This window comes from Anas platyrhynchos, chromosome 16, assembly GCF_047663525.1.
Source record: "Anas platyrhynchos isolate ZD024472 breed Pekin duck chromosome 16, IASCAAS_PekinDuck_T2T, whole genome shotgun sequence".
Lineage (NCBI taxonomy): Eukaryota > Metazoa > Chordata > Aves > Anseriformes > Anatidae > Anas > Anas platyrhynchos.
The window spans coordinates 8,864,863-8,891,409 of record NC_092602.1 but is presented as its reverse complement, the minus strand read 5'-3'; the positions used below and the strand labels follow the sequence as shown (position 1 = coordinate 8,891,409).

The window sequence follows — 26,547 nt, the reverse complement described above, 5'->3', positions numbered from 1 at the left end:
CACAGTATGAGTTTGGTATGTGTTTAGGGTTCTTTAGTTTATTTTAAAAAAAAAAGAGAGAGATGAAGAGTGATAAATTGAGAACCAGCATCTTAGTCAGCTTTTCTTTGCTAAGTAGAAACGCCTGGCCTTCTGTCCAGTCATGTTCTTTTCCTCCTGTTGTCAATGGAAAACTACACTGAAGACAAGGAGGCATGGAGAAAACAGTGCCCGAAATGCCATTCATGCCACAGACCTACCCGTTTGTGCAAACTAGGCAGCAACCTTGTTCTCTTTAGTCTGGCCCTGTACTGCCGTGAATCCTGCTTCAGCAACGTGATCTCAGAGTTCTCAGAAGGCGTCTCCTTAATTTGCATCTCCAACTTTCTTGTACTGAATAAGAAGTATGTGCAGAGCCCATGTAGATGCTGGTGATCTTTGGGATTGTCTCTTCATGCCTAGGATCCTGGGCTGGTTATGAGGGCTGGCTTGCAACCAGCAACCAGCCTTTCTTTTCCAGTTGTCATCTGAAAACAGCTTCACTGTTGGAGGAGCAGGCTCTGCAGATGGTAGCTCAGTGTGTCAGGAGCATGTTGGAACTCCAGGTGAAATTACACTGGCTCAGCGCAACGCTCTGCTGCCAAAGCAAACAGCAAGGGTCACGCTTTCTCCAGCGAGGCTGAAGGAGCGGCTGCTGCTGCCTCCAGAGGCTGGCCCAGTCCCTTCGGTCACTGGATGATGCAATCGGACATGTGCACAGTGAGAACCTCCACAGGAACCTACCTGCAAGGGAACTTCTTCCCATCTCTTCAACTCTGTCCTGATGTTCTTCGAGTCTGAAGCTCGCTGCCCATTCGGGGTTGATTGCCACCGGTAAGGTAACTGTCGCGTTACCCTTATCAATGCCCGTCCTTCAGGTGGTGAATTACTTTGAAGTTTGGTCTCAGTTGAGGAGCTGGAAAAAGATGTAACAGAACCCCAAACAGTATAAAGGACAATGTAAAAATACTGTGCCTGTTTGTTAGTTAGGAAATGGTGACTTTGTTAATGACTGCAGTTCTAATTAAAATACGCAGTAGGATATGAGATCTAGATTATTGAATTTCATAAATATAATTCAATATTATATGTTAACCATTAAATTATATTAATATGTTGCTATAACTTTATAATACCAAAATATGCTTAGCAATTTAATATAGATTAATAATATATTAAGTATTATTTATTGTGTAATCTATAATATTTATCACAATCTATTCATAATACATTTATTATAATAGGCTTTTACAGTGTAATATTAATCAATTAATATTACTGGGTGTTATTACGTACAGTTCTTATGCCTTTGATGGTATCTCCCAGAGTTTTCACTGGATTTTATATGCTCCGATCTTGAATTCTTCAGTATTTTCTCATGAAAGTGGAACTCTATTGGCCTGCATACTTTTCTTTGCACTGACAACTAGACACGGAAGTGCTGTTGTAAATCTCTGCAAGTGTATCTTGGCCCCTAAGGGTCTGTAAATACCTGAACTCTTTTTCATGCAGTATAGAAAGCCCTTCACGCAGGTAGAGGAGGACCAGAAAGTCAGTGCACTACTGTGTGTGGAGATTTGTGCCAAGGCAAACTGAGCTCCCAGGCAATGACAATAAACATGAAAGTATTAAGAAACAAATAAATAAATAGAGGTCGCAGTTCTGAGCCACCGCGTTTGAACAGCTAAGCTGTGCCTCACACGGGAGGGTTGGTGCAGACATTGCAGCGTAATAAGGCTGAAGTTGAGTATTGCACCAGTAAGAATGTAAAGGTTATGCACTGAAAGAGAGAAGGAGGCTCAGTCTTCATTCATGTATGTAAGGACTAATGGGATCGCCTAGAGGAGGCATCTGTTGGGGCAGATCGCAAAGACATCTTGCCATTTGCAGAAGTGGTCTGGGAATAACAATCCCTGTTCCCTTTCTTGCCACTTCCAGGTCTCCTCCTTGGCAGCACAAGGGTTGGTTTCCAGATACAGATGTTTGATCTGCTGAGCTGAAAACCAAATTTGAAAGAAATCTGGAGAATTAGTCTGGAGTTAATTTCTCCATAGTGTTTGATGAAAGCAAATGGGCAAAATCCACTTGAGTCTCTTGGTAGTGAGTGGCTAGGGTTTCTAGCCCTGCTATGAAAAACCACCATAACTGATGATTCTTTAAGTCCCTTAGAATAATTTCTGAAAAAATGAAACATGAAAGCCACGCAGCGACTGAGAAATATTATGAGATCAGTGATGTTTTGCAATGGGGTGAAATGAAGAGTCACATTAGAGCTGTTGCACATGCCTGTATTTGCCAAGACAGAGATGTGGAGACCAAGGAACGATTCTGCAGGGACTGTGGTTTATCTTGGACAAAACCATTTATTTTTCTTGGACTATTCTCTCTTTCCCCATATAACCTTACGGGAAGATACAGCTACAAAAAAAATGTTGTCCATCAAATCCATTTATTGAGATATCATGAAATAGTATTTTATATAGTATAGTATATTTGATACATGAAATAGTATTTAGCTATGAGATGCATTTTAGTGAGTGCAAGTTCAAAGCCTGTACTGAAATACACGTGTAAATCTGCCCAAATTAATCTCCTCTTCCCACTAATATAGCTGGAAAGTGATCACAGGTAACAACCTTTATAAAGACAGCAGGCAGATATGGAGCCATATGTCAAACTTTTTTAGTGCAAGAACTGTGAAACTAAGAACCAGGTGGGGCCTCTTGTGCTGTGCAGCCCATGCTGCTCATCACGGCTCTGCTAGGAATTAGGTCTGCCTGACTCAGCGGCCGTTCTCTTCCCAGGTGCTCTGGTTGCTGACTGACACATGCTGGACCTCAGAGCTTTTGGCTCTAATGTTTTGCAGAATTGCAAAAAAACCTACTGTTTTATTAAAGCAACTTTGTTATGCTCTTTTACAGAAGATGCATGGTGTGGACACTGGCAAGATTTACTGATTTTAAAAAAGTCATTAAGCAAGGCTTAGTAAACTATAAGGTAAAGTAAGATCAAATATGAAGCTTTGAGCTTTGTATTTCATATGTGCTTAGCTTTTATTTCTTTGGGTAATCTGACAGAAAGAAAATCCCCCAGGTGCAATGTACGATTGATGCGGTGATTCACCATTCAGGCTACCTTTGCATTGTGGTTTGCTCTATGTGGCAAGAATATGAAGGCAGGAAGGCTGCCTGAAGCCAGTAAGCAGTGTGGAGATTTCACTCTGAAGTGCTCCAGCAGTGAATGTGTTAAACATTTTCATCAGAGTCATCAGAGACTAAAAAAAAAAAAAAAAAAAAAAAAGCAGGGGGATTTGCCAGAAGAAGTTTAGTTTATAAAAGGGAGTGAAAAGACTCTCACATGTCAGAGCAGGACAGAAGTACACCATTTCCTTTTTATTGTTTTTTAATCTTAAAAAGTATAATTCTCAGTCACAGGGGGCAGAGCCCACTTCAGTGAGACCTCCCGCCCAGAGCAGCTCTACTTCCACCCTGAGCAAAGCAGGCGCCTTTGCAAAAGGAGTGAAAGCATCCCAGCTGCCTCCGGCAGCCTACGAACAGACATGTCCACAGGAAGGATCTGTTGCCTGGTGCTGCTGACCCTCGGGGTGCTGGCCGTGGTGGTTGTGCTCGTGGTCATCCTGACTCAACCCGGGTGTGGTTCTCAGCACTACCTGCACGGTGCCGTGGCTGCTGACACCGAGACCTGCTCTAACATCGGCCGGTATGTACACAGACCTCTCCATTTGTCACTTTGCGCCTTGCGTACGTCATGGACTTGGACGGGCAGACAGGCACACATGCTGAATATGGGAGCGAGCTGGGTTTCTGCTCCATCCCTACCCGTGGGGCTGAGGAGCAATGCTGCTCCCTGGGTGCTTTCTGTCGGCAGTGGAGCAGCTCAGGGAGCAGATGGAGACCTGTGTCTGCAACTGATGCTTATCTTAAATATCTAATGTCACATAAGTGGCCTTTGGGAAGGTACAAATATTTATAGTATACAGATGCAAGGTTGTTTTTAACAGGGGAAGCAGGAAATTAACTGATTACTTCATGGTGGTAAGTTGGAAATCATCTAAGGAAGAAGTGAGAGGAGCTCACAGAGAGCTGCAGCCAGGCTTCAGCAGAGGCAAGGAAAACAGGCACACTGAGTGAGTAAAGGGGAGTGGGCAGCCCAGCCCTTAGGGTGTGCATTTCTGGACCAAAGCCTGCAGCAGGTATATCTGCTATCAGGAAATACACTGTATTGGAAAGCAAAGAGTAGGTTTAATTGAAAGTCAGCTGAGACAGCATAAGTACAAAAGACATACTTACGTTGCTTGGAAGGAAAGATATAGACGTAAGAAAATCCTCCAGCTGCCCAGGTTGCAACACTTCAGTTTAACAACTTTTATAACAAGTTTTCTCTCAAACATTTTAACTCTTACTTTATTATTTTACTAGTGCTGTTGCTTCGATTCTTTAACACTTGCATACATGAAAGTAGAAGGAAGGAACATTAAACCTTCACAGGCTACATGGATGCTGGAGCTGTATGCTCTGCCTTGAGGCTGGAGGAGTGAGACAAGAGCCCATGTCTTTGCACCACACTTGCCGTGTTCCACGTGTGGTTTGTGCAGTGACATGCTGACACAGAAGTTGTGAGTAGCTGTGTATTGTGGCTATATGGGTGTCAAGAAATGAGATTTTTTTTTATGCTACACCACAAGTTAGTTCCTCAGAGGAAAAAGAGAAGGATCTTTTAAATTAATAGTAATAAAAATAGAGAAAACTATCAGACTACTCAAAGAATCTGCTGGAGAAATTGCAGCAGTTTGTAGCTATTGCAGTTTTTAACTTGAAGTAGTGTGGAATCAGCTGGAGGGCACTGAAATGAGAGCCACAGAAATGTGTAATCAAGTCAACATCTGAGATGCTGTGGCTACCTGGCTACTGCTGCTGGGCAGTCGTCTGTCTCCTTCCCATCTCTCTGCAGGAAGCTCCACCTGCTTCGGTAGCCTCAACCATCGCTGTAGCTGCACCTTCCGCACTTGTGCTGGAAAGGTCTGTGGAGTCCCTCTGGTCTGACAGACCACCTTAGCTTCTCTACAGATAGTTCACCAGTGATCCCCTCAAAATTCTCTCCTTGCCCCAGCTTCCCATCACACAGTTTTTCCCCTTCTCCCCAGCCTGAACATCACATCCTGCTTCTCCAAATAGATCATCTCTCTCTACCTGTCCTGCCAAGTGCTCTGGATCTCCCCAGCCAAGTCCATTCTTCTCCTTCACCTTGGCTCTAGACACATCTTCTGCTTGCTGGTTAGCTCTACTCTGCTTTTACACTGCTGTGCCCCTGCTTTGCACATTCAGACTTTCTTGGGAACCTTTGTGCTCATTTAATGGTGTCCATATGCTTGGAATAAACCAGATTTATGTGCTCTTCTCCCTGTTATTGTTCCTTCAATGGACCATAATAAAAAGAAAATGGTTCATACATGTTCGTCTGCAGCAGAGCTTGTGATTTGGCTAACATCTACACTTTTCTTTGTCACTGTCCTATTTCTTTCTTTGTCCCCACTGGCCCACAGTGGTAACTTACAAGGAAAGGACGTCTTTTCGTTGGGGGAAGCGTACTGCATGCTCTATATGGTGTGTGGTCTTGTTCATTTTCCCCCAGGCCTTTCTGTGGTGTTATATCTCTATGTCTCAGCTATCTCACGATAGTCACCACTAAATTAATTCTCACAGCAGTGGGGGAGAAAATGATGTTATCTCAGCTGTATAAGCAAGGAAGCCTAACACAGAAATAACACTGCATGGATGCTGCGTGAGAGTTGCTTTGACCATGGTTTCTGCCTTTCAGAGAGCAGCACATGGTGCTCGGCGTATATCTGTCAGTGATGTCCCCTGTGCCTGTGGGGTGAGGGCTTCTGCAGGCCTGCCCCGTGGGTCTGCATGGGAGCACCAGATGAGGAGCACAGAGTGTCCTCCTCCTTAATCTTGGCTGAACAAGATTTTAGCCTCACACAGGAATTCTGTCGCAGCAGAAGCAATAAAATCTAGTTTCTCAGAGCCTATATTTCTTAGCCACTGGGCCCTTCTATTGCCACCTGGGTGCTCCCACTTCATTTCCCACTTAACTTCAGCAACAGAGAGTTGGGCAAAGCCATGCATCCTCTGTGCTCAGCCCCAGCGCCTTCCCAGACACTGCCCAGTCAGTTGAGTGCTTCTGAGATTAAAACAGCGCTGTTGACTCTTCTGTTCAGAAATATGTAAACTCTCAAAATCATGAGGGAGGAAGTATATAAAAATAATCAATTAGGGGTTTTTCTTACTAAGAACTGTATTTAGGTCTTCACTCTTTCTGCAATTATGCAAACATTTGCAAGTTTTTACACTGTCTCTTTGGACTTGGACTGATGTAACAACTGGGGAGTTAGGTTAACAATCATAATTGTTGAGATTCCTGCTGGCACAACAGGGACCTGTACAGCCATTCCTGAGTCCATGCTGGGCCCTTTGCTACCTGTGCTGATGCTCTCTTCTGCCTAATTGCCTCACGCCCAGCTCTGTGGCTGCTCCTTCACACATGTACCCCTCTCCCTGAGCTGGTGTTGGAGCCCATGCAGTCACTCTTTTTGCTCTTCTCATCCTCCCAACTTGTGCAGCCACCCCACTTAGCCCTGCTCCCAAATTTTTCAACCCTACAGGCTCTCTTCCACCCCAGTCCTGTCTCTGCAGCTCAGCCACCTCACTCCTCTCCCATATCCTCTATGTTTGAGGCAGTACATGGCATCTCTCTTTGTTGGTCTTGTCTGGGGAGCACTGACTGCCAAGGGTAATAATCATTTCCCTAATTTTTTTTCTGGGACCCAAAATCATGATAAGCAGGTGGTTTTTTTTTTTTGGAGGGGGAGAAGCTGTGCATAACCCCTGCAGTTCCAGGATGGAACAGGCTCATTTCCCCTATAACTGCTGAGAAATCACAGGAGAATTAATCTACCAAAGCTGGGTAGTTCATTGTTGACCACATACATATATACACATTATATGCATATAATACACCCACATATATCTAAAATAAAAACTATGAAGATTCTTTTTTTTTTTTTTTCCTTTTTTTTTAATTTTTTTTTTCTTCAAGGCAACCAGCTTTGTCAAATTAGAGTGAATTGTTTGAACTGGAAACAAACCACTGCTGCCTTTATACGTGCACACTCAAGAGCTTTCTAACAAACTTTGTAGAGGAGTTTAAAAATAAGTAAAATAAGCAAAACAACACATTTCCTCAATCTCATTTTTGGTAATTACTGAATGCTTTTAGTGGAGACAGACATAAAGGAAAAGAGCAGCCTCCACAGCACCATGGGAAAAAAATCAGGCTTTGTGGCTTGGATATGGTAAAGCTTTAGTCAAATGAAAACCACATGTCATAATTGAACCTGTCAGCCTGCCTGCCCCACTGATGAGAGCAGGAATAATTTCAAACAGTCCCTAAAGGCAAAAGTAGAGAGAGATTCAACAGCGCTGCTTTGTCCCTGCTTTCCTGCACAGAGCCTGCAGTCCCTCTCTCTGCCAGCCCCCCAGGCTGGCCCCAGCCACCTCTTTCACCCTGCAAATCCCCCCCAGCCCCCAGAAATCCATGTGGGGGATGCTCAGAGAACTTCCAGTGCAGGACGAACACAAAACCAATCACACTGGTACAGTGCCTGAAGTTTTGCAAGTTAAAAGCAGCACCTAATCTCTAACCTACTTCCTTTTTTTTTTGTTTTAACTTAATCAAAATCAAAATTTAATCAAAATCAAAAATTTCCTTTACAAAAAATGAAACCCAACATTTTCTGCTGTCCAATTTGCTGTGAGTTGTCATTAGCAGTAATGAGATTTTGGGGGCATCACATGCTCTGCGTTGGCTTAAGGGTCTGCCATTTAATATGTAATTTTTGTGCTCTTTTTACAGAGCTTTTAATTGATATACCGAGAACTGAACCTCTTGCTCTAAGAGCAATAGTGTCTTATAATGAGTGGGATGATGGGTTGGGGAAGACACCTCAAGATGCTTGGGGAACCTTGCCACTCTAATTCATTAGTACAAGAAGGAGAGCAGGGAACAGATTCCCCGCTCCCGTTTGCTGCTTTTTCTTAATTTGTGCTCAGCTGTCATCTTCAGGTTTGGGTTTTCTATCTCTGGAGATGGTGTTTGTGTATCCCAGGGCTATGTAAGGTTGAGCTTTCTGAAATCTTTATGCAACCCTTTTGGCTCCGTGCAGAAAGTGAGCAATCTTGGGAAGCCTCCAGCGTCATCATCCTTGTTGGCAGGTCCTGTGCCAAACTTGCTATTGGCTCATGAATCACAGTGCTGAATGAGGTCGGGCCCTTTGCTGCAGATGGTTTTACTGCTAGAGATTGGGGACCGAAAGCAATATTATGCAACTGGTGAGTGTGCCTAAGTAATTTGTCCTCATGTCAAGAAGCCATGAGGAGGCAGGAGGCAACTGCCCTGGCAGCAAGCCATACCCAAAGCCACCTTCACCTCTAGCTCTGAGCCTCTTGTTCCTACCTGGCAACGGAGGAGGCATTTTCCATCAAAAAGCTTTACATACCCTGTCAAGACGCTGTTTGAACTCTGCCAGCCACTGCTCTGCATCCATTTGTTTCCCAAATGGCAGAAGCAAGAGCCAGCATGAGAACACGGAGAAATTCAGGAAAACTGCTCATTCCCAGCAGTATTTGCTGCAGAGAGGCGAGCTGACCTGACCTGGCCCAGCAGCCACCTCTGGTCTCACTCCTCCAGCGTAGCCTAGCACAAGCCCTGGGAACTGGCATCCTCTGGAACAGTGACCCGCCTGGGGGGCCGCGCGGTGGGAGGGTGAGAACTTAACAGTCGGAATTTTTTTTCCCTGGGACACTATTCAAGGAAGAGGATCTGCTGCAAAAACCCTGTTCAGTGATGGCTCAGCAGCATTTTTGAAAAATCTTTATATCCCAAAGGATTTGTTTTCTCTTCTTCTTGTGTTTTAATCACTTTAAATTGGCAGCTGACCCCTTTTTTATAGAAACAGCTGTTGCTTTTGCTCTTCATAAATCTTAGGCAGGCAACTCTGATGCAATTAATGGGTGGTCTCATCCCAGCCCCCAGCTTTTTTTAGTAGAGAGAAAAATATATATATAATTTAAAACTTAAGCATTTAAAGTGCATATAATATGGCATCAGGGCTCCTTCTAGCTGAGCAGAACTGCAGACTTGGTCTACAGCCCAGCAATGCTCATCTTTCTTGCAGGGAGGGTGTGAGGAAAGTACCAGTATTCACCCTTCCTGGGCAGGTGAAGCATTGTTTCAGTGCTGCTGGAGCTGGACTTGGTTGTTAACATCCTCTTCTTTAAGGACACACCATTTCTGCTCCTATCTTTAGGAAAACACAGCTAATGGCCAAACCCTAAAGCTGAAACTATGTGGCAGGAAGGATATTGGACAAAATGCATTGTTATCAGATCTTGTCAGCTGTAGTGCTAAGATGTCTCTAGAGATACCTGATGAGGTACCAGACTTTGCTTGAAGGGTTATGTGTCTCTCTGGGGTTTTGCATTATAATTAAACAAGTTGTAGCAGTGATCCAAATGAAGGAAGCAACTGAATGGGACAGGGGGTACTCCACCACTCTGGCAGGCTAAGAAAGACATAATGGCCCTAAATTCCCCAGGCATCACTTCCAAGTAAGTGGCAGAGCTCTGGCTGAATGCAGACATGGGAAGCTGAGTGTGACATGCCAAGAGCCAGCTCAGAGAACATTTTTCCTTGTCTTTCAGTCATCAGAGGGGCTGGAGGGGGAATGGGAAGCTGCTGAGACTGGGATCCAGTCTGCAGGTAGCAAAGTGTGGCTATGGGCCCTGGACTCTGCTTTGATCATGGGAACACACACCAGGCTTCACAGGTAGAAAAGCAAAGCAGCTCAAAAGAAGTCTTGTTAATAACTGTGACCAGGATTTGGCTTTACCCTTGCCGGGATCAGTGGCTTCTGATCTTGAGCTAAATGCCTGACTGTTAGGCTTCTTTTTCCTTATCTCTTCTGTGCTGTGGGACCCAGGCGTGCTGAGATGTCAATGACAAACTCGTCAGGCATGTGCATCTCCCCAGAGTCTGGGAAACATCAGTGGTGTTTGAGCTCTCCCAGAAGCGTCTGTGTAACCTGGTGCTTCCTGCTAGACTGTGGGGAGCCGATATAATGCCTAGTTTGGGGAAGAAATCTCAGCTTTCTATGGGGAACAGTGCTTGCTGGCAAAGCAGCAAGCCCAGCATCACACAGCCCATCCCATACTGAGCTGTTTCAGGTGCTGCACTCGGGTCTAGCAGGTGGGAAGCCGCAGCTCTCCGTCCCATGGGGCTCGCTGAAATGCAGCAGGCACCTCACCTGGAAAGCCCTACTTCCCTCGGGCAAGAAACAGGCCTGAGTGCACGTGGTTAGATGTGATATCTGCTACCAGAGGTGACAGCGACAAACAGCTGCTCTGCAGTAGACAGGAACATAAAGCACTTTCAGATCGTCTGGAAATTCTGGTTTTCTTGTCATCATGTTTATATTGCAGAGTGTGCTTAGTGAGAGGTAGTGACCAAGAACAAAGCAAAACATGCTTTGCTTTTCTGTGAAAAGGTGTCTCTGTGTTGCCTTCTGGCGTTGTTTCTGCTCTGTGTTGCAGTAACACCAAGGAGTCACAGCCAAGAATCGGGGCCCCGCTGCGCGAGGCACAGACAGGAACAATAAAGACCATCTCTGGCTTTCTGTCATGCTGAGGCACTCACAAAGCCACATCCTGGGCACGACCCATCTGAAAACTATTGGGTCAGCTGGCAGGATGGAGCAATTGAGAGCTAACAAATAAGCACTGGGACATGCCAGGCAGGATGTGTCCATGCTGGCAGTGCTGCTGAAGTCCACTGGCCAATGAATGTCTTCTCTCACTTGCTCCTTGATGCTCTGGGGGATTTTGTGTCCCTTTCATCAATGGCAGTTACAGTCCAGGTCTTAGCTACTTGAAAGCCTGCTACTTTAGCAGCCAGACAGACCTTTTCTGCTGAGACTGGCACCTCTTCTGTCCTCACTGATCTCAGTGAGAGCCAAAGGCACAGCTGCAAGCTGGAGTTTACCTAGCTTGTGTTATTCTGCCTCTGTTTCTGAGTGGGAATGTTGGAGGAAAAGAGCACGGATAAGCTCATGTTAAGAAACTCTCCGGTTTGGAATGCCTTGTCCATATGGCACTACATTCGCCGTAGTTAAAGGGTATTTAGCCCACACTAAACAAGTATTTGGGAACACCACATGATTTTAGCATAATCTAGAGGCTGGAAACAGGCCATCTAGGTGCACAAATATTAAATGAATTTATTAATTGTTGCTACCCTTTGGAGTAGCAGTGTAGCAGGCATATGGGCATAACCTGCAGGCTCTGGGGAGCACTGTCCTGGGCCGGTGTAGTGGTCCTTCTCCTCTCCACTCTTTCCCCAGCTTTCTAACATGCTTCCAGGGCCTTCTGTTACATAGCCCTGAGCCTCAGTCACCATTTTCAGGGTGACAGCCAGGGAGCAGTTTGCTGCTAGGAGGTTGAAAGCTGTTCAGAACCACAAACAGAAAGCCCCGTGGTTCCCTACGGTTTCATTTCTTCCCATTTGTCCCCATGCCATTTCCTCGCAGGCAGCCGTTCCAAGGGCACTTAAACAAAGGAAAGGCACAATCAGTGTGTCTATGGGCAGCATCCTGTTCGCAGTGCCTGCAGGTCCCAAAGACATCAATGGCTGTAAAATAAACAGCAGTGCCTGTGTGTGCTGTGTTCTTGTCACAGCCTCTGGGAGCAGTTACTCTCCGCTTAATGAACTATTCCACTTTCCCTTCTGGATTTGTCAAAGCAATGCTTCAACATGAGCGGTCAGAAACCTTCCTAGCAAATAGCAGGGCTGGCTACTGGCAGGCTGCATGAGGAAACCTCACCCCACCCCATTTCCACTGCAAGGAAAAGATTTTTTTTTAATGGTTGTTCTTGAAGGACAGTTTGTTGAGACACGTTTCTCTAGCAGGAACAACTGCATGAGGCTGCCTTAATCCCGTGGGTGTTCTTTGGGGTGGCTGTGCCTAGGCAGAAACTTTTTTTTCTGCTTGTTTGGTGTTTGTTTGTTGTTGTTGTTGTTGTTGTTGTTGTTGCTGTTGTTTTTTTAATTTGTTTGTTTGTTTTTGGTTTTTGATTTGTGGATCTGTGGGGAGGGAAAGGGGATTTTTGTACTGATATCCCATAAGCCCAAGACACATTGTGGGAGCAATGAAGTAAGGCTTCAGTTTTGTGCTGAGATGTTGAGTCTCAGGAGTTTCCTTCACACAGACCCATCATTCCTGCTTCTGAGCCCCTGGCCTGTTGACCAGCATATGCCTTTTTAGTGGGGATGGTAGGCGTGGTGCCAGAAATTAGTTGTTTGGCTCCCAGCATGTGCAAGGCTCTTCCCCCTGCAGTGTGTGTCCTCCCATGTCTGGGAGCTCCTTCCTGTCCCCTTCTGTCAAGAGCATTTGGGAGTGGATGCAGTTCCCTCCGTCCCATGACTCCTTGCCCATAGGCAGACCAGCCTCATGCAGCTGTGGCCCCAGCTGCCTTTCCCTCCTGGAGATGCTCTGTTCCTTCCCACTGAGTTTTCTTTCCTGCTCCCACAGTGGAATGCTCTTTTCCACGCTCTCCAACCCCACATAGATACCAACAGTTTTCTCCAAACACTGGCTGCTCGTGTCAGTTGGCTTTTTTTCCTCCCTTTCTACCACAGGGACATCCTGAAAAGTGGAGGCACAGCTGTGGACGCTGCCATCGCTGGTTTGATCTGCACGTCGGTGATGAACCCTCAGAGTTCAGGCCTGGGTGGCGGGGTCGTATTTACTATCTATAATGCCAGCACAGGTATGGGCCAGCCCTGGACGCTCCATGGTGCCTCGTCTTCTGCAAACACCTAGCTGCCATGTCAGAATCCTTCATGTTCTCTGAGAGATTTATATATATATATATATATATATATATATATATAAAAGCTCCATTGAAAACCACACAAAATGCGCTTTCGCTCTTAACCCAAAGCCCTGATTACAGGAGCTATCCTGAGAGCTTTCCATAAGCAGAGCAGGACTGAAAAGTGCAGCTGTTCACAGTGAGAACATGTGGTGGTGGGGAAGCAGCTTTGGATTTCAAATGAAATGACTTTGTCCCTTCTTCACCTCGCAAAGAAATTATATTTCAGTGTCATACAGCTGACCAGTGCAGCAAAGTGTGAACGGTGCTGTCCGAGCTGCCACCTGGGGGGAGCACTGCCACGGAGGCAGGTAGGAGCAGGGAAAGGTCCGTGTGCTGGCAGAGCAGGCAGCAGCCTGGGGCTGTCGTTGCCTCAGCTCAGCCCTTGGCTGGGATTTCAGAGCTTTGTCCTGCACCAGCAGCTCAGGCAGCACCGGCTGCTGGGGGGGGAGCTCCTCACACTGCCATCACTGGCGTGGGTTGGACTTCCCACAGCAGCACTGAGGCTTCCTGCCCTGTGAGATGCATCTTCCTTTTGAAAATCAAAATCTAGCAATTTGCAGGGTCTGCTGGAAGCCTTTCCACGTTTGCCTTAACCCCTGGTGCTATTGTGTTCCTGCTTTTATGTTTTTAATGTTTTGTTGTTGTTGTTTTTAAACGGCGTTGGCTACTACAAGCCCCCAGAGCTTATAGATGTTGATAGCCAAATCAACAATGGGCACAGTAACAATATCATAATTTTAAAAACCCTTCCAAATAGTATCAGAGAGTCATGAGTAGAAATTCTTGGGTTTATCTTAAGCAATAGCATAATTTGGCAAAGCACCTTTTTTTTTTTTTTTCCCTTTTGGCAGAGCCATGTAATTTCTCCTCCTATCAACAACCCTTCTCTTCTGCTACCTGAATTATGCTGCTGCACAGAGCCTTGCATGGCCATGCATGGCTCACGTGCTTCGTACAAGTAGCACCATGGATTCCTGCAGCACAGCTGGCTCTGTGGCCTGAGACACAAAAGGAGAGATAGAAGGCAGAGAAGGAGGAGGAACAGTTAGACGTGAAATACAAGAATATATTGAGTGTTTCTTTTTCCTTTCAAGTTTCCTGATACATAGAGGTTACAAACATGATAACCTTAACTCGCCATCTCTTGGAAAATAGCCAACCACCAGGCTCATATTCTGTCTCTGACACATCCCACCTGTACAAGAAGTGCAGGAAACTGCAAGTCAGCTGTGAAGCAGCATGGCCCAGCTGCCTGGACACAGGCACTGGTCTTGTCCCTGTATCTTTGGTGCCTCTAGGCAGGCACTGGTCAGTCTGCTGAGCTGACCCAACACATGAGGTTCACCTGCCTTCAGGAAGAGTCTGTTACGCATTTCTCCCTTCTCTTTTTCTAGGAACAGTTGAGGTGATCAATGCCCGTGAAACAGTCCCACAAGGGTTTCATCGTGATTTGTTTTCTGGCTGTTCTTTTCCAGAAACAGGTAAAGAAACAGGTCTGTGTGCCCTCATAGTGTGTGGTGGGGGCACAAAACTCAGGGTGGGGGAACTGGGGACCTTGCTGTTTGTCTGAAGTCCTGTTCAGTTACCTGTGTTCTTCCTGGACTGATTTTTGAAAAACACAAAAAATGAAGTCCATAAAATTCCTGTTTAGTAGTAAAATTGGCATCCAGGCACCACCGAGGGAGTGGGGAGCAGATCATGAGGAGAAATCACTACGTAATTACTCTTCACAGGAAGTCTACATTCCAAGATCAGGTTTCCCAAAACACTCATTTCCCAGCAGTTGGTGGTGGTTTTACCTTGCTGGGCAGCTGAACTCCACCACAACCACTCTCTCACTCCCCCTCCTTAGAAGAAAAGGGGAAGAAGAAAGTATGCTGGAAAGAAAGAAAAAACTCACAAGTTGAGATAAGGACTTTTAGCAGACTTAGTTCTGCCTCTATATATCCACACTTCCATTGACATGCATTTAGAGAGGCGAAACCAACAGGCCAGTGACTTACTGGGTGTGACGCTGCCGTTCTGCTCTTCAGGTTCCCAATGGATTGCTGTACCAGGAGAAATTCGTGGGTATGAAGAAGCCCATAAACGATACGGCCGCTTGCCGTGGAAAGCTCTGTTTGAACCAACCATCAAGCTCCTTTCAGAGCCACTTGTTGTTTCCTTAGTTATGGAGAAAATGATCCATCACCCATTGTTCTCCAAACACGGACAAAACCTGTGGTAAGTCTCCTGAATTAAACTCAAGTGTAAGGACCACTGTTCCCCCAGCTCAGACACGAAGCAGGCTGCTGCTGCAGCAGCTGCCCAGTAAATAATTGCTATGGAGAGAGAGAGAATAATTGAAATGTTCTTTTGGAAATCTTTTACTGTCAACAACTTTTTTTTTACATTTTTGGTTTCCAGTTTAGAGGGGCTTGGCATAGCAAAACTTTCTGCTAAGCAAATCTCCTCATGAGGAGGAGCTGGATGGATGTGGCTTGCCTCCATCTGTATGGAAATTGTTCCCTGACAGCAGGGTCCTGCAGCAGGCACTCATTTGGAGAAGCCAGGGTCAAAGTGTTAGTCCCATGGAGGAAACTTTGTCTAGGGTAAAACGTGCCTGGTGTTGTGGGTAGGAATCAGCTGAGAAGCATTTTTCTCCATATAGACAGAACAGCACTATCTTGGAAAGTATGCAAAATACATAAACCAAATCAACCTTGGGTAGGAAAGAGAATAAGCACATGCTGTAAACTGATGGATGTTCTCCTTTAACAGCCCATTGATATGTGATGGTCAAAGGTTTTTGAACCGTGGAGAGACCTTCAGGTGGCCAGCACTGCAGCAGACACTGAGAGCTGTGGCAGAAAATGGAGCTACAGAATTTTATGAGGGACAGATAGGACAGGCCCTGGTGGAGGACCTCAAGAAGGCTGGTAGGTAACAGCTGTATTTAATAAGAACTGACAGGCCCCAGCAATTGTCTAACGATGAGGAGTTACTGGGGATAGCTAACACATGCCATTTACTTGTCACTTCTCCAAGTGATACCTGGCATGGGAAGGGGCCACCTTCCCCTAGCTGTTGTAATTCAGGCCCAGAAGAAGGTATGAGAGCCACGCACTTACCCACAGTGTGCATGCACTGGCTTCTCCAGTTCCCTTAGGCTTTGTGATGTCCTGGGGTCTGGCAGTAGCTGAGGACATGTGAAGACATTGTTGTGCTTGGTGGAAGAAACTCAGAATATACAGGGATGGCTCTTTAGAAATCTTACCAAGGCCCTGACAGTATCCCCATAGTACCTACCAAAAGTCTCTGTTAACATGCTAACACCAGCTGTTCCTCTGGTTTTCCACTGAAGGGTCTGTTCTCTCAATGGAGGACCTTAAGGCATACAAAGCAGAAGTGTCTTCAGCTCTGAACATTACCCTGAATAATAACACCACGGTGTTTTCTCCTCGACCACCCATGGGAGGTGCTGTGCTCCTGTTTATCCTCAAGATACTGGAAGGTAAATTCTTAAGAGAAAAGGAGCTGCAAGAGGTTTGCAAAGAGCATTGATTTGGAACAGTAAATAAATATTAGGCAGAAAGGGTGTTGGTGAGCCACAGAGGGCCCCAAAGAAGCAGTATGATCATGCTATGCAGCAGGATGATGAGCTAGCTCATTCTTATAGTGTGTCAGCATCACCATAGCTGTTACAAAGGCCAAAAGGATACCCGATTTCTCAGGACTTCAAGAAGAATTGAAGTCACAGTGGAAAGTAGGACTCAGTTATTTCTGCCCACATCCTGCTAACGTGTAGGGGACACTTGGTAAGAACTAGGATGGGAAAACAAGGTTCATTTAAACATTTTACAAAATTCCTGAAGAAACATTACTGTGCATCTGTTAACCAAATGAATTCATCCTCCTCTTTAGGGTACAAATTTAGTAAAGCATCACTGGCAACACCCAAGGTTAAGGAAGAAACCTACCACGTCATTGCAGAGACCTTGAAGTTCAGCAATATGCTGAGACCCCATATGAATGACCCAGCCTTCTCTGATGCTCAGGTGAGCTGGTAAAGTGCACAGGAGTAAGAAGTAGCCACAGACACGCACAGCACTGGCAGCCTCTTCTGCACTGCTTGACAGAGGAGCAGTCTTCTACACTTTTGTTTGTTTGTTTGCTTGTTTGTTTGTTTTCAAAATCCGCATTGTCACAAACTCATTTTTAGCCTATTTGGTAAGCCGTCAGGAAAGCTACCTATTGTCCAGACTATCATGCCCACCAGCACAATGCTACAGAAACAAGCGATGCTCTGACACCCTCGTGCTTCACAGTCACAGAAGGAAAGAAATTCCTTAGAACTGTTAGTCAAGTAACATTGTTCAGCTGGCCAAGTGTTGTGGTTTGATTCCTGCCAGCAGCTAAGTACCACAGAGGCATGCACTCACTTTCCACAAGTGGGATGAGGGAGAGAATCAGACAGGTAAAAGTGAAACGACTCGTGGGTTGAGGTAAAACAGTTTCCTAGGTAAAGTGAAAGTTGTGTGTGTAAGCAAAGCGAAAGAAGGAATTCATTTCACCACTTCCCATTAGCAGACAGCTGTTCAGCCACTTCCAGGAAAGCAGGGCTCATCACATGTAATGGTTTCTTAGGAAGGCAAACGCCATCATGCTGAGTGTGTCCCCACACATACTTCATTCTTCTTTTCCACAGCTTTTATTGCTGAGCACGACATCATATGGTATGGAATATTCTTTTGACTAGTTTGGGCCAGCTGTGCTGTCTGTGTCCCTCCCAGCCTGCTGCTGGCAGGGCAGCAGGAGAAGAAGAAAAGTCCTTGACTTTGTGTAAGCACTATGTAACAGCTAAAACATTGGTGTGCTATCAACAGTTTTCATCAAAAATCCAAAACACATCATCATATGAGCCTGCATGAAGGAAGTTAACTCTATCCTAGCCAAAACCATGATAACAAGGCAGAGGTAGGGTTAGGCTGTTTGGTTTGGATGCAGTTTCTGTTCCATGGTAGGCTGGTGCTCACTTGCCTGATAAAGAATGTGCACATGGTCACGTTAATGATGAGGTGCCTTAGTATTGAATTTATTTCAATTTCTGTGATGAGACTGGTGTGAGAATTCAAACTAGAGCTAAACACTGCCAGTGTAGGCCTCAGAGCTTTGACCTTGAAGCTGAATCCCCCAGGCTCCTGTGTGTCCAAAGACAGACATGCTTGTGCTTTTGTGATACTGGCTCAGTGTCCTTGCTGTGATTGCAGGTGACTGCGGCGACCCTGCTGTCTGACGAGACCGCTCGCCACGTCAGAATGAAAATAAATGCTTCTGGTGACCATCCACTCAGCTATTACAACTTGTGGGAGTCCACCTACAACCACAGATATAAAAGTATGGGCACAAGCCACATCTCTGTGCTTGCTGCAGATGGCAGTGCTGTGTCTGCCACCAGTACCATCAACTACCCGTGAGTAGCCAAGGGCCTGGTTTTTACTTGAGTAATATAGGTCTTGTATCAGGCTCGCAGGGTATCTGCAAGGGCTGCTTAACAGAAAAACAAAACAAACAAACCCCACCAACCCTTGGGCTTCACTGCTTTAGACAGTTTCTTGCTTGTGAATGCTTTTTTCATGTGACAGCGAAGGTCTTTCAGAATCAGCCCAAGGCAACATCACAATTGACAAACATGTAACTTGCCAAGCTCTGTGGGTTGGGCAAATCCCCACATCTCTGGCTGCAGCACAAATACCTTTTGAACACCTTAATTAAGGTGGCTGCAGCCTGGCAGAAAGGAGGGGTAACGCCAGAGGGTGTCACATTTGGCTAGTATCATCCACAATGAGTGAGCACTGGTCACTGAAAGGCTACTTCCTTCCTCCCTGCAGGTTTGGCTCCTTTGTGTATTCTAACCGAACTGGGATCATTTTAAATAATGAACTTGCTGATTTCTGCATAGTGAACAGAAGCATTAATCCAGGTGAGCATTCTGAACTTCAACATAATACACAAGGCCAGGAGATGGAGAATCATGGCAGGAAACTGGGCAGGGACTATCTACACACTGTAGGTACTTTTTTATTTTTTATTTTTTCCCTAAGTTAGTATGTTAGCAAAATTGTTTCATACTAACAAAGGATAAAGTCCTGTAGTGTGTCTGTGTCTATTCATGCAGTTACATGAAAATGTGAGTTTTGGCTTCTGATGATGGAAAGCAGAGATTTAAAAAAAAAATTGCAGAAGCTTTTCATGGATGGACAGGGAAAGTACGGAACAAATAAAGAAACCACTATTAAGACAAACTAGCTGATTTTTAGGCCTCTCTATGAAAACACCTGCAGTTACATGCACAGTCAGGAAAGGCTTACACTGAGTTCTGTAGCACAGTACAGAGGCAGTGCTTTGTGAAATAAGCTGTCCCTGATGGAAGCTCCCTTGGGTTTGCAAATAAAAAGGACATCAGTACTGCAATTGATAATTGCTGCTAATTGTTCCTTATCTGGGTCTGATGAACTGCAGCAACTCCTGCGTATGCTGCAGGGTGCACCAATAGGTGTTTCCTATTTAACCTGCACCATAAAGGAGCAGTTTCTTGTGAGATGGAGTCTCAGCACAAGGAATTTAGATTTTGGGAAAACATGGACTTCTTGAGGAATGAACAGCAGCATGGTTTTCCATGGGGAATGCAAGAAGAATGAGGTAGATAAACCTGTGTGTCCCTCCAGTGCTCTCACCAGCCACATGGGAAGAATAAGACTTTCTGCTTCTGCTCTAGGAGAGAGGCCTCCCTCAGCAATGGTGCCATCTATTCTCATCTCCAAGACGGGAGACATGCTGGTGATTGGAGGAGCAGGTGGAGCCCGGATTATCAGCGCCACTGCTATGGTGAGTGAACAGGTACTGCACAGTGAGAGCTTTCAACAAGCAAGCAGAAAACACACATAACTTAATGAAATAAATCAGTTTGCTGCTGTTAGTACTGCTAAGTAGAAGGCAACAGTGAAAAGAGCCTGCTGCAGAGTCATTCTACCCTCGCCTTCTTGCTTTTAGCATTTCTGTGGCAAAGGGAGGGGTAGGTTTAGCTCTGCTGTTGCATTGTACTTCAGTCAGGAGGGACCAGGAATGGAGAAGGTGGAAGAACCCACAGCAGCCACCACCTCTTTCAGCCATCCCAGACTTCCAGCCACGGTCAGTCCCACCTGCTTTTTCTACTGTTGGTCATCATGAAGAAAGGATACTTGGGCTAGAGGGACTTCTTATAGTCCAGGTTTGCACAATCCTTCTGGCAGGATTTGGTCTGGATTTATACCAGTTTGGAAGAAGGCAACATGTGACCCAGGTTTTTATTCAGTATCTCCAGTGAGTGTGGGATTTGTTCACTGCAGGCTGTTATAAACAAGCTGTGGTTTGGCTACGACTTGGAAGATGCCATTTCATCTCCCATCATGCATATTATCAATGGCAACATCTCATTTGAGGAACGCTTCAGTGAGGTGAGTGGCCTCGTTTGGATCCTCTTGTCTTCTCCATCTGATGGGAAGGAGCTAGCTTCTGTAACGCTCCTCAGTAATCTGTATTTTGCTTCTAGCTAACCTCCTTCTTGCTTGAATCTTCCTCAACCTGACGCTGTAAACAGATCCTTCATTTCCGCACCTGGCAGAACAAAGACCTCAGGCCTATGCCCATTCACTCCATTTTCTCTGCTCTACTCCCCACAGGATGTTAGGAATGGCCTGCTGAGAAGAGGACACAAAGCAGTGAAAGATCAATTTGCATTGAATGTTGTGCAGGGAATTTCAAAGGAAGGAAAATGCATCTCTGCTTACTCTGATAAAAGGAAGATGGGGAAATCGGCTGGTTATTAGCAAGAAATCCCACCACAGTTCTATTGTAGTCAAACCCACAGGAGATAACTACTTTGAGAACATGCTTTGGCATGCCAATATTGCCTGTTCCCATCAGGATGCCTCCCAAAGTGTGGGCAAACTTGTGATTACACCTAGCGCCAGGAGACTGCAAGTCACCCTCAGGCAATACAAGGACAGGTCAGCCAGCCTTGTTTAGAGCTACACACTCCATTACTTACACAATATATGGAACAATATATCTCTTGAGCAGATCAGCTATTCAGACTAAGATAATAGAAGGTGCAAAAGGAAACTAGGTCCAAAACTCACTGGGAACACTGCGAAATGACCCAGCTGTATCTTCCGTTCCTGCTGGAGAGTAGAGTTGGTTTCTTTCAGGCTGTTGCTATGCTAAGCTTCCTATTACTGGAGCTCAGCAATATGAAGTAACTATTTTGGTTATAAGGATTATAAGAAGTGTCTGTGGGATCAGGATTATAAAATTGTATGCATCCAGACTTTGAGAGTGGGTTTGGAATGGGAAGAGAGCAAACCGCCACACAACCCTTTCGGTTTTCCCATCCAGAGGAGCCCCTACTTTTCCCAAAGGTGGCAGATGAAATCAGTGCACCGTAACACAAGCCTGCTGCTATGCATACTCTGCCTTGAGGAAGTGATGGATGCCGTGAGCTCTGAGTAACTGTGCTGAAGTTCCATTCAACTTTGTGTACTGGTTACCATGAGAATAAGCCTCCCATGGGGCAATGTGAATTTGGTGCTCCTGGGAGGGACAGGCCTCAGCTTAGCTTCCCAAAGGCACCTCTGCCTGTGGTAAGGGGAGGCCCAGTCTGCGCCAGTTCTTCCTCCTCAATGCCTGCAGAAAATAACTTGTTTGGGAAGGCAGATGAGGATAGCAGTGGAAAAAAATGTGCTGTTTTTGGAAGATTTATAACTTCAAAATGCAAAGGATAAATAATGTGAAGACTTCTTTTGTAGCCATGAGCTTTGCCTGGCCAGGCAAACACCAAAACTGTTGAGAAGTGGTGCCGTGCTGTCAAACAGTCTCAAAACACTCTTCTCCCATGGCCTAAGGAGATGCTCCAACTCCTTGTTTACCACAACTAGTCTCAACTGTTCCCTAAAGATTACAAGGATAAAATACTACAGCTATTTAAGAGACAGAGACAATGTCAGAGAGCACTAGCAGAGCCCTCCCCTTCCACATGTTTGTTCTCAGCTCCCACGTGGCCCATAGTATTCCTAGTACACAAACAAATAAGCTTCATCTGTATACAGAATATATATATATATATATTTGCTCATTTGGAGGGGGTATCTTTTTTTTAACCATATTCAATTTACATAATTTGCCTAAATTTTCTACTTTCATTAATGACTCCTTTACCTCAGCTACCAGTTCCTGGATGCATTAGTTCTGTTGTCAGAAATAGCACCCCAACTGCAGAGCTGTTACAGGGGAAATGCTTGTGGGTACCAGACAACATGTAGAGCTCGCATTTCAGAACCACACAAACTAGCTAGACCAGATGCTGGCTTTAGCATGAGCTGTAGTTATTTCTAGCTAGACCTACTTAGAGCTTTCAAAAAGCAACCAAGAATGGCCTGGCTAGAGACACAGTGAGTGGTTCTTCTTTCCTCAGTAAGTTTCAAGGCACTGTGCTCCATCATTTTTCACTACCAGAGAAAACAAGCCATAAAGTAACAGCTTCCTAATCCCCTTCAGTTCTGACATACCAAAGGGTAAAGCACACCTCTGTAATCCAGCTGATGCAGTCTATCATCACCTTTTCAGTGCACTATTAGCACAGCTATTTCTCACCACGAAGACATGGGAATATTATCTGTAGACTAGCACTCACTGCAATTTCACTACTGTGCTATTAGCATTGAAACTGAGCCAAGTAAGCAGTTTTAAAGCCTGTCACAACTTTCATTTGCAAGACAGAAAGAAATGAGTGTGCAGATCTCTCACTGTAGCAGAGACTTCCACTCTTGGCAGCCTCACTAGCAAAACATGTGATGAGGGTGAGCATTTGTACCACCAACAGCACCTCTGCTCTTGCCCTGCCACCTCCTCAGTGCTGCTGAAACTTGTCTCCCAGCAACAGTCAAGAGTTGTCCAGCTTGGTCCCTCTCCGTTCATGGCGACGCCAACAGGAGAGCATTATTTTTCTACTTAGTCAACTTATATGGACTTTTAAAGCACCATTGTACAGATGCTCTATTTTCTAAATGAAGTTTTTAAATTATATTTTTAATAAAGTTTTTTTTAAACCTGTCTGGAAATTTCTCTTCTAAACCTGTTGCCTAGCTTAGCACACAAGCAGTTGTTTGAGAGAGTACTTTCACACAGGTGCTTTAAGCAATAAGAGCTGTTCATCCAGGAGAATCAATAAGCTGCTGAAGAAACTGAAGAACAGTGCAGAGAACAGTGGCATATGCCACTTGTCTCTTGCAGCTTGGTTTCGGCACTTTCCTGTAGCCCTTGCCAGAGGCTGGATGAGCCTGTGGAAACTGTGGTATGACTAGGCCACAGAACAGATGAAGGAGATGAACTCCCTCAGGTATGCTCTGGATTGCCTTGAAGCGCTAGAGCTTCCTTTCAAATCTGCTGGAACCAGTTGAAGTGACATGTCCTGTTCTCTGCACCCTGCGTTATACCTGGCAGCTTACACCAAGACATTATGGCTCTGCTCAGAAGCAGAAGGGGCAGTTACATTCAAAGGGGCGGGAGACAAGCAGGAAGAAGTCTTTTCTTGTACCTGAACATTTAGACACATTGAATGGCCTGCAGCATACGATCTGGTTTACAGTATGAACCACACAGACACACAGAGAGCCTCAATGCAGCGTAAGCAGTAGAACGTGGAATCAAAGCAGGAGGCAGATGAGTGTGCCCTGTGTACAGGTATGTCCAATAAGATGTAAACACTAGAGCATAGGGTAATTTGCTTTAAAAATTAAAGAATGCAAGAGCAAGCCTTAGTCCTGCTTAGTTTTATAAATCAGTCCTTTGTGGTGATACCTTAAAACAAAACAAAACAATCCAGTAAAGAATTCAAATGCATTTGTAAGAGTTGTTTAAAGCAGAAGTGGTTTTAGCTGTGGTAGTAGCTGAGGTCTCCAGAAGGGAAGTCATGTAAAACAGGTTATTTATAACTGGGAAGTTTTCTGACTAGATCTCACAAATTCAGGAAGGAAAGTATGACTTCTATACGGTGAACTATTAGAAGCAGCCCAGCAGCAGTTAAGCTTGTTTCAAAATGTGTGTTTGTCCAACAGTCATTTCCCAGAAAACAGCCCAGTTTCAGAGCACATGCTTTCTGTGTTGTACATCAGACTAACTGTAGCAAGTGTAAAGTTTCAATAAGCTTATTTTGCTTTGCAATAATTTTATTTGCTTTTTTCTCAGATCTCACTTGATCAAGAAAGAGCTCAGCTGGTCCTAGGTTTAAAGGGACAAGAATTTCCAGCAAACTGGCTGATGCTGCTCCATACATGAACTTGTATCTACATGTAAGTTTCCTAAAATGCCCTGCAGAGTGCATTTAAACTGCAGCCTGCCACTGACACCCATCATGGAATTCCAAGAATGGGAAGTCACAGTTCAGTGAAACAAAGTGTACAGGTCTGGCCACAAACCAAACACATTCTTCCAGGAACACAATGACTACATTGTTAACAATCATTGTCTTAGTTCCACTGAACACATCCTCATCAGTAACAGCTCAGGAAAAAGGAGCACAGTGCACATCCCAGGGTACTTTTGGTAAAAGCCACTCGTTTTGTGGGAGTGATACAAGCAAACGTGAATCTCAGTCATAAACACTTGATTTAACCATGGTCTACCTAGCTATCACTTCTACCTTGAAACTAGACTCGCCTCAATTCCAAAAACTATTGGGTGCATGATGCCTAAAATCTTTTTTTTTTTTCCTTCAATACATTTCTTACAAATTGACAGGAAGTTTCAACAAGGCACATAGATAATATCACTTACTGTCACCTGTGTTTCCAAGATTTCATAAACATCCCTGGAGTGTACAAATATCTGGGAACACTCATTTTTTGATCTCAGGCTAAGTTTATGTGATCTGATATATAATACGATATGATAGTCCATGCTGGTAGGTGAACACCAAAATCCACTCATGCACAGCGGCAGACACTGTTAGCTGTTCTGTATCAGAACAGATTTCTGAGAGGTCATTGCCTGATTAACTACAACTTACCTTCAAATGAGTAACTGCAGTGTTCCCTTTTTCAGAGGGTTGATTTACACAGACTCTGGTAGTCCAGGTCTGCAGTATGATGTGGTAGGAAGAAAACTGGAGAAAAATTTGTTTTGGACACTTTATCATCTTTTAAATTCATAGCTTCATCAAAGGAGTGAACAAAAGAGAAAAATCTCTAAAGAGCTTCTTTCATGCTGACTCTCACCATCCCTTTTGGCAATATCAACTGTGCAGGCAAGAAAAATATGTGGCTCCGTTTTTATTTATTTTAATTGTGCTCAGAGTTTTACAGGTAGTATCTTCCCTTTAGACCTTCTCAACAGAAATATAAGAAAGTTTGAAGCCACTTCCCAAGTTACCCATCCATCTCCATTAATCAACTGAAGTGAAAAGCAGAAACATCTTTTGTTAAAAGAAATAGTGGTGAGTTTGTGAAGGTTTATCCCAGGCTAGAGCTGAGCTCACCACTGTGGCACAGATCAATTAGTTTGTAACTTAGAAAACCCAGTTCCCATGGTCCTGTAACTCCTCTACTCAACAAGAAACAAATCTCTTCTCTAGCTGTGACAGGGACACTGAAACTGTGGTAGCTGAAACTGTGCAAACAAAACACTTCCTGCAGCTTGGGTGAGCTGGACCTTCTTCAAAAACTAGGTACCCAATCTGACTTCGTGGGATGGAGAGGAGGCAGGAATCAAACTCTTCAAAGCAGAACAGATTCTTCAATGAGGTCATGTCCTGGTAGACATGTTTGTCTTAGCACACTGCTGTGGCATTAGGCATGGCTGTTGAGAACATCAGTCCCAGCTCTGTCAATAGAATCACAGGCAAATTTGTTCTCTTTCCTGTGAGAATTCCCTGAGTTGCAGACCTAAAGGATCTTCCCCCCCAGACACACCTCAGTGTCACTAGATCACTGACAAAAAGGAGCTGAACCAGGTCAGTAGCCTGCAGGGAAGCCACCTTTCCGGGAATCGGAGGCTGCAGCCCATCCATCATCTGTTCTGAGAATGGCTTGCACAACCGCACCGCCAGTTACTCGTGTGGTGTCATGTTTTCTCTTCTTTAGTTGTTCTTCTATACCCTGAAATGCAGAAGTGCATGAGGACAACAGGAGAAACTGCTCATGTGCTGTAGTCTGTGACCTGAATCCTCCATGACTACCCAAGCATACAGTGCCTGTATTAGGTACGTCTCCTAAAACTACATGCTGTCTCTCTTCTTCCTTCTGCTTTCTAGGATGCACTGGTTTTCAGGTGGAATTGAGAAGGTGCGGCATTTGTGGTGTTGAGTGTGTGCTCAGGTCAAAGAGCGTGACTTCAGGTCAAAGAGCATACTTGTATAATGACTGACAGCTGGAAGTAACATTTCATAGAATATCTGAGTTGGAAGGGACCCACTAGGATCATCAAGTCCAACTCCTGGGTCCCCAAA

The 26,547-nt window shown here is 44.9% G+C and overlaps 2 protein-coding genes across 13 annotated transcripts in view; one reads left to right on the top strand and one right to left on the bottom strand.

Moving 5' to 3' along the window:
- The first annotated feature begins 190 nt into the window (after positions 1-190).
- GGT5 (gamma-glutamyltransferase 5) lies at positions 191-23,156 on the top strand. Its single transcript, XM_027470080.3, has 14 exons — positions 191-852; positions 2,940-3,015; positions 3,447-3,738; positions 12,790-12,920; positions 14,423-14,509; positions 15,062-15,251; positions 15,789-15,946; positions 16,372-16,521; positions 16,932-17,065; positions 18,278-18,480; positions 18,899-18,990; positions 19,786-19,895; positions 20,396-20,503; positions 20,729-23,156. Exons 3-14 carry the CDS (start codon positions 3,578-3,580, stop codon positions 20,873-20,875), a joined length of 1,671 nt encoding a protein of 556 aa, XP_027325881.3. The 5' UTR covers positions 191-852; positions 2,940-3,015; positions 3,447-3,577; the 3' UTR covers positions 20,876-23,156.
- A 2,201-nt stretch (positions 23,157-25,357) lies between these two features.
- The window catches only part of GGT1 (gamma-glutamyltransferase 1), a 44,524-nt gene continuing 43,334 nt past the window's right edge, over positions 25,358-26,547 (bottom strand). For 11 of the 12 annotated variants that reach the window (XM_027470075.3, XM_005023545.6, XM_005023546.6 and 8 more), the window contains exon 13: positions 25,358-26,197. In XM_027470075.3, the coding sequence (XP_027325876.2) occupies positions 26,054-26,197 (144 nt within the window). In that variant the 3' untranslated portion in view covers positions 25,358-26,053. The remainder of the gene's footprint in view (positions 26,198-26,547) is intronic. The other variant, XM_013103415.4, reaches the window with a different exon arrangement.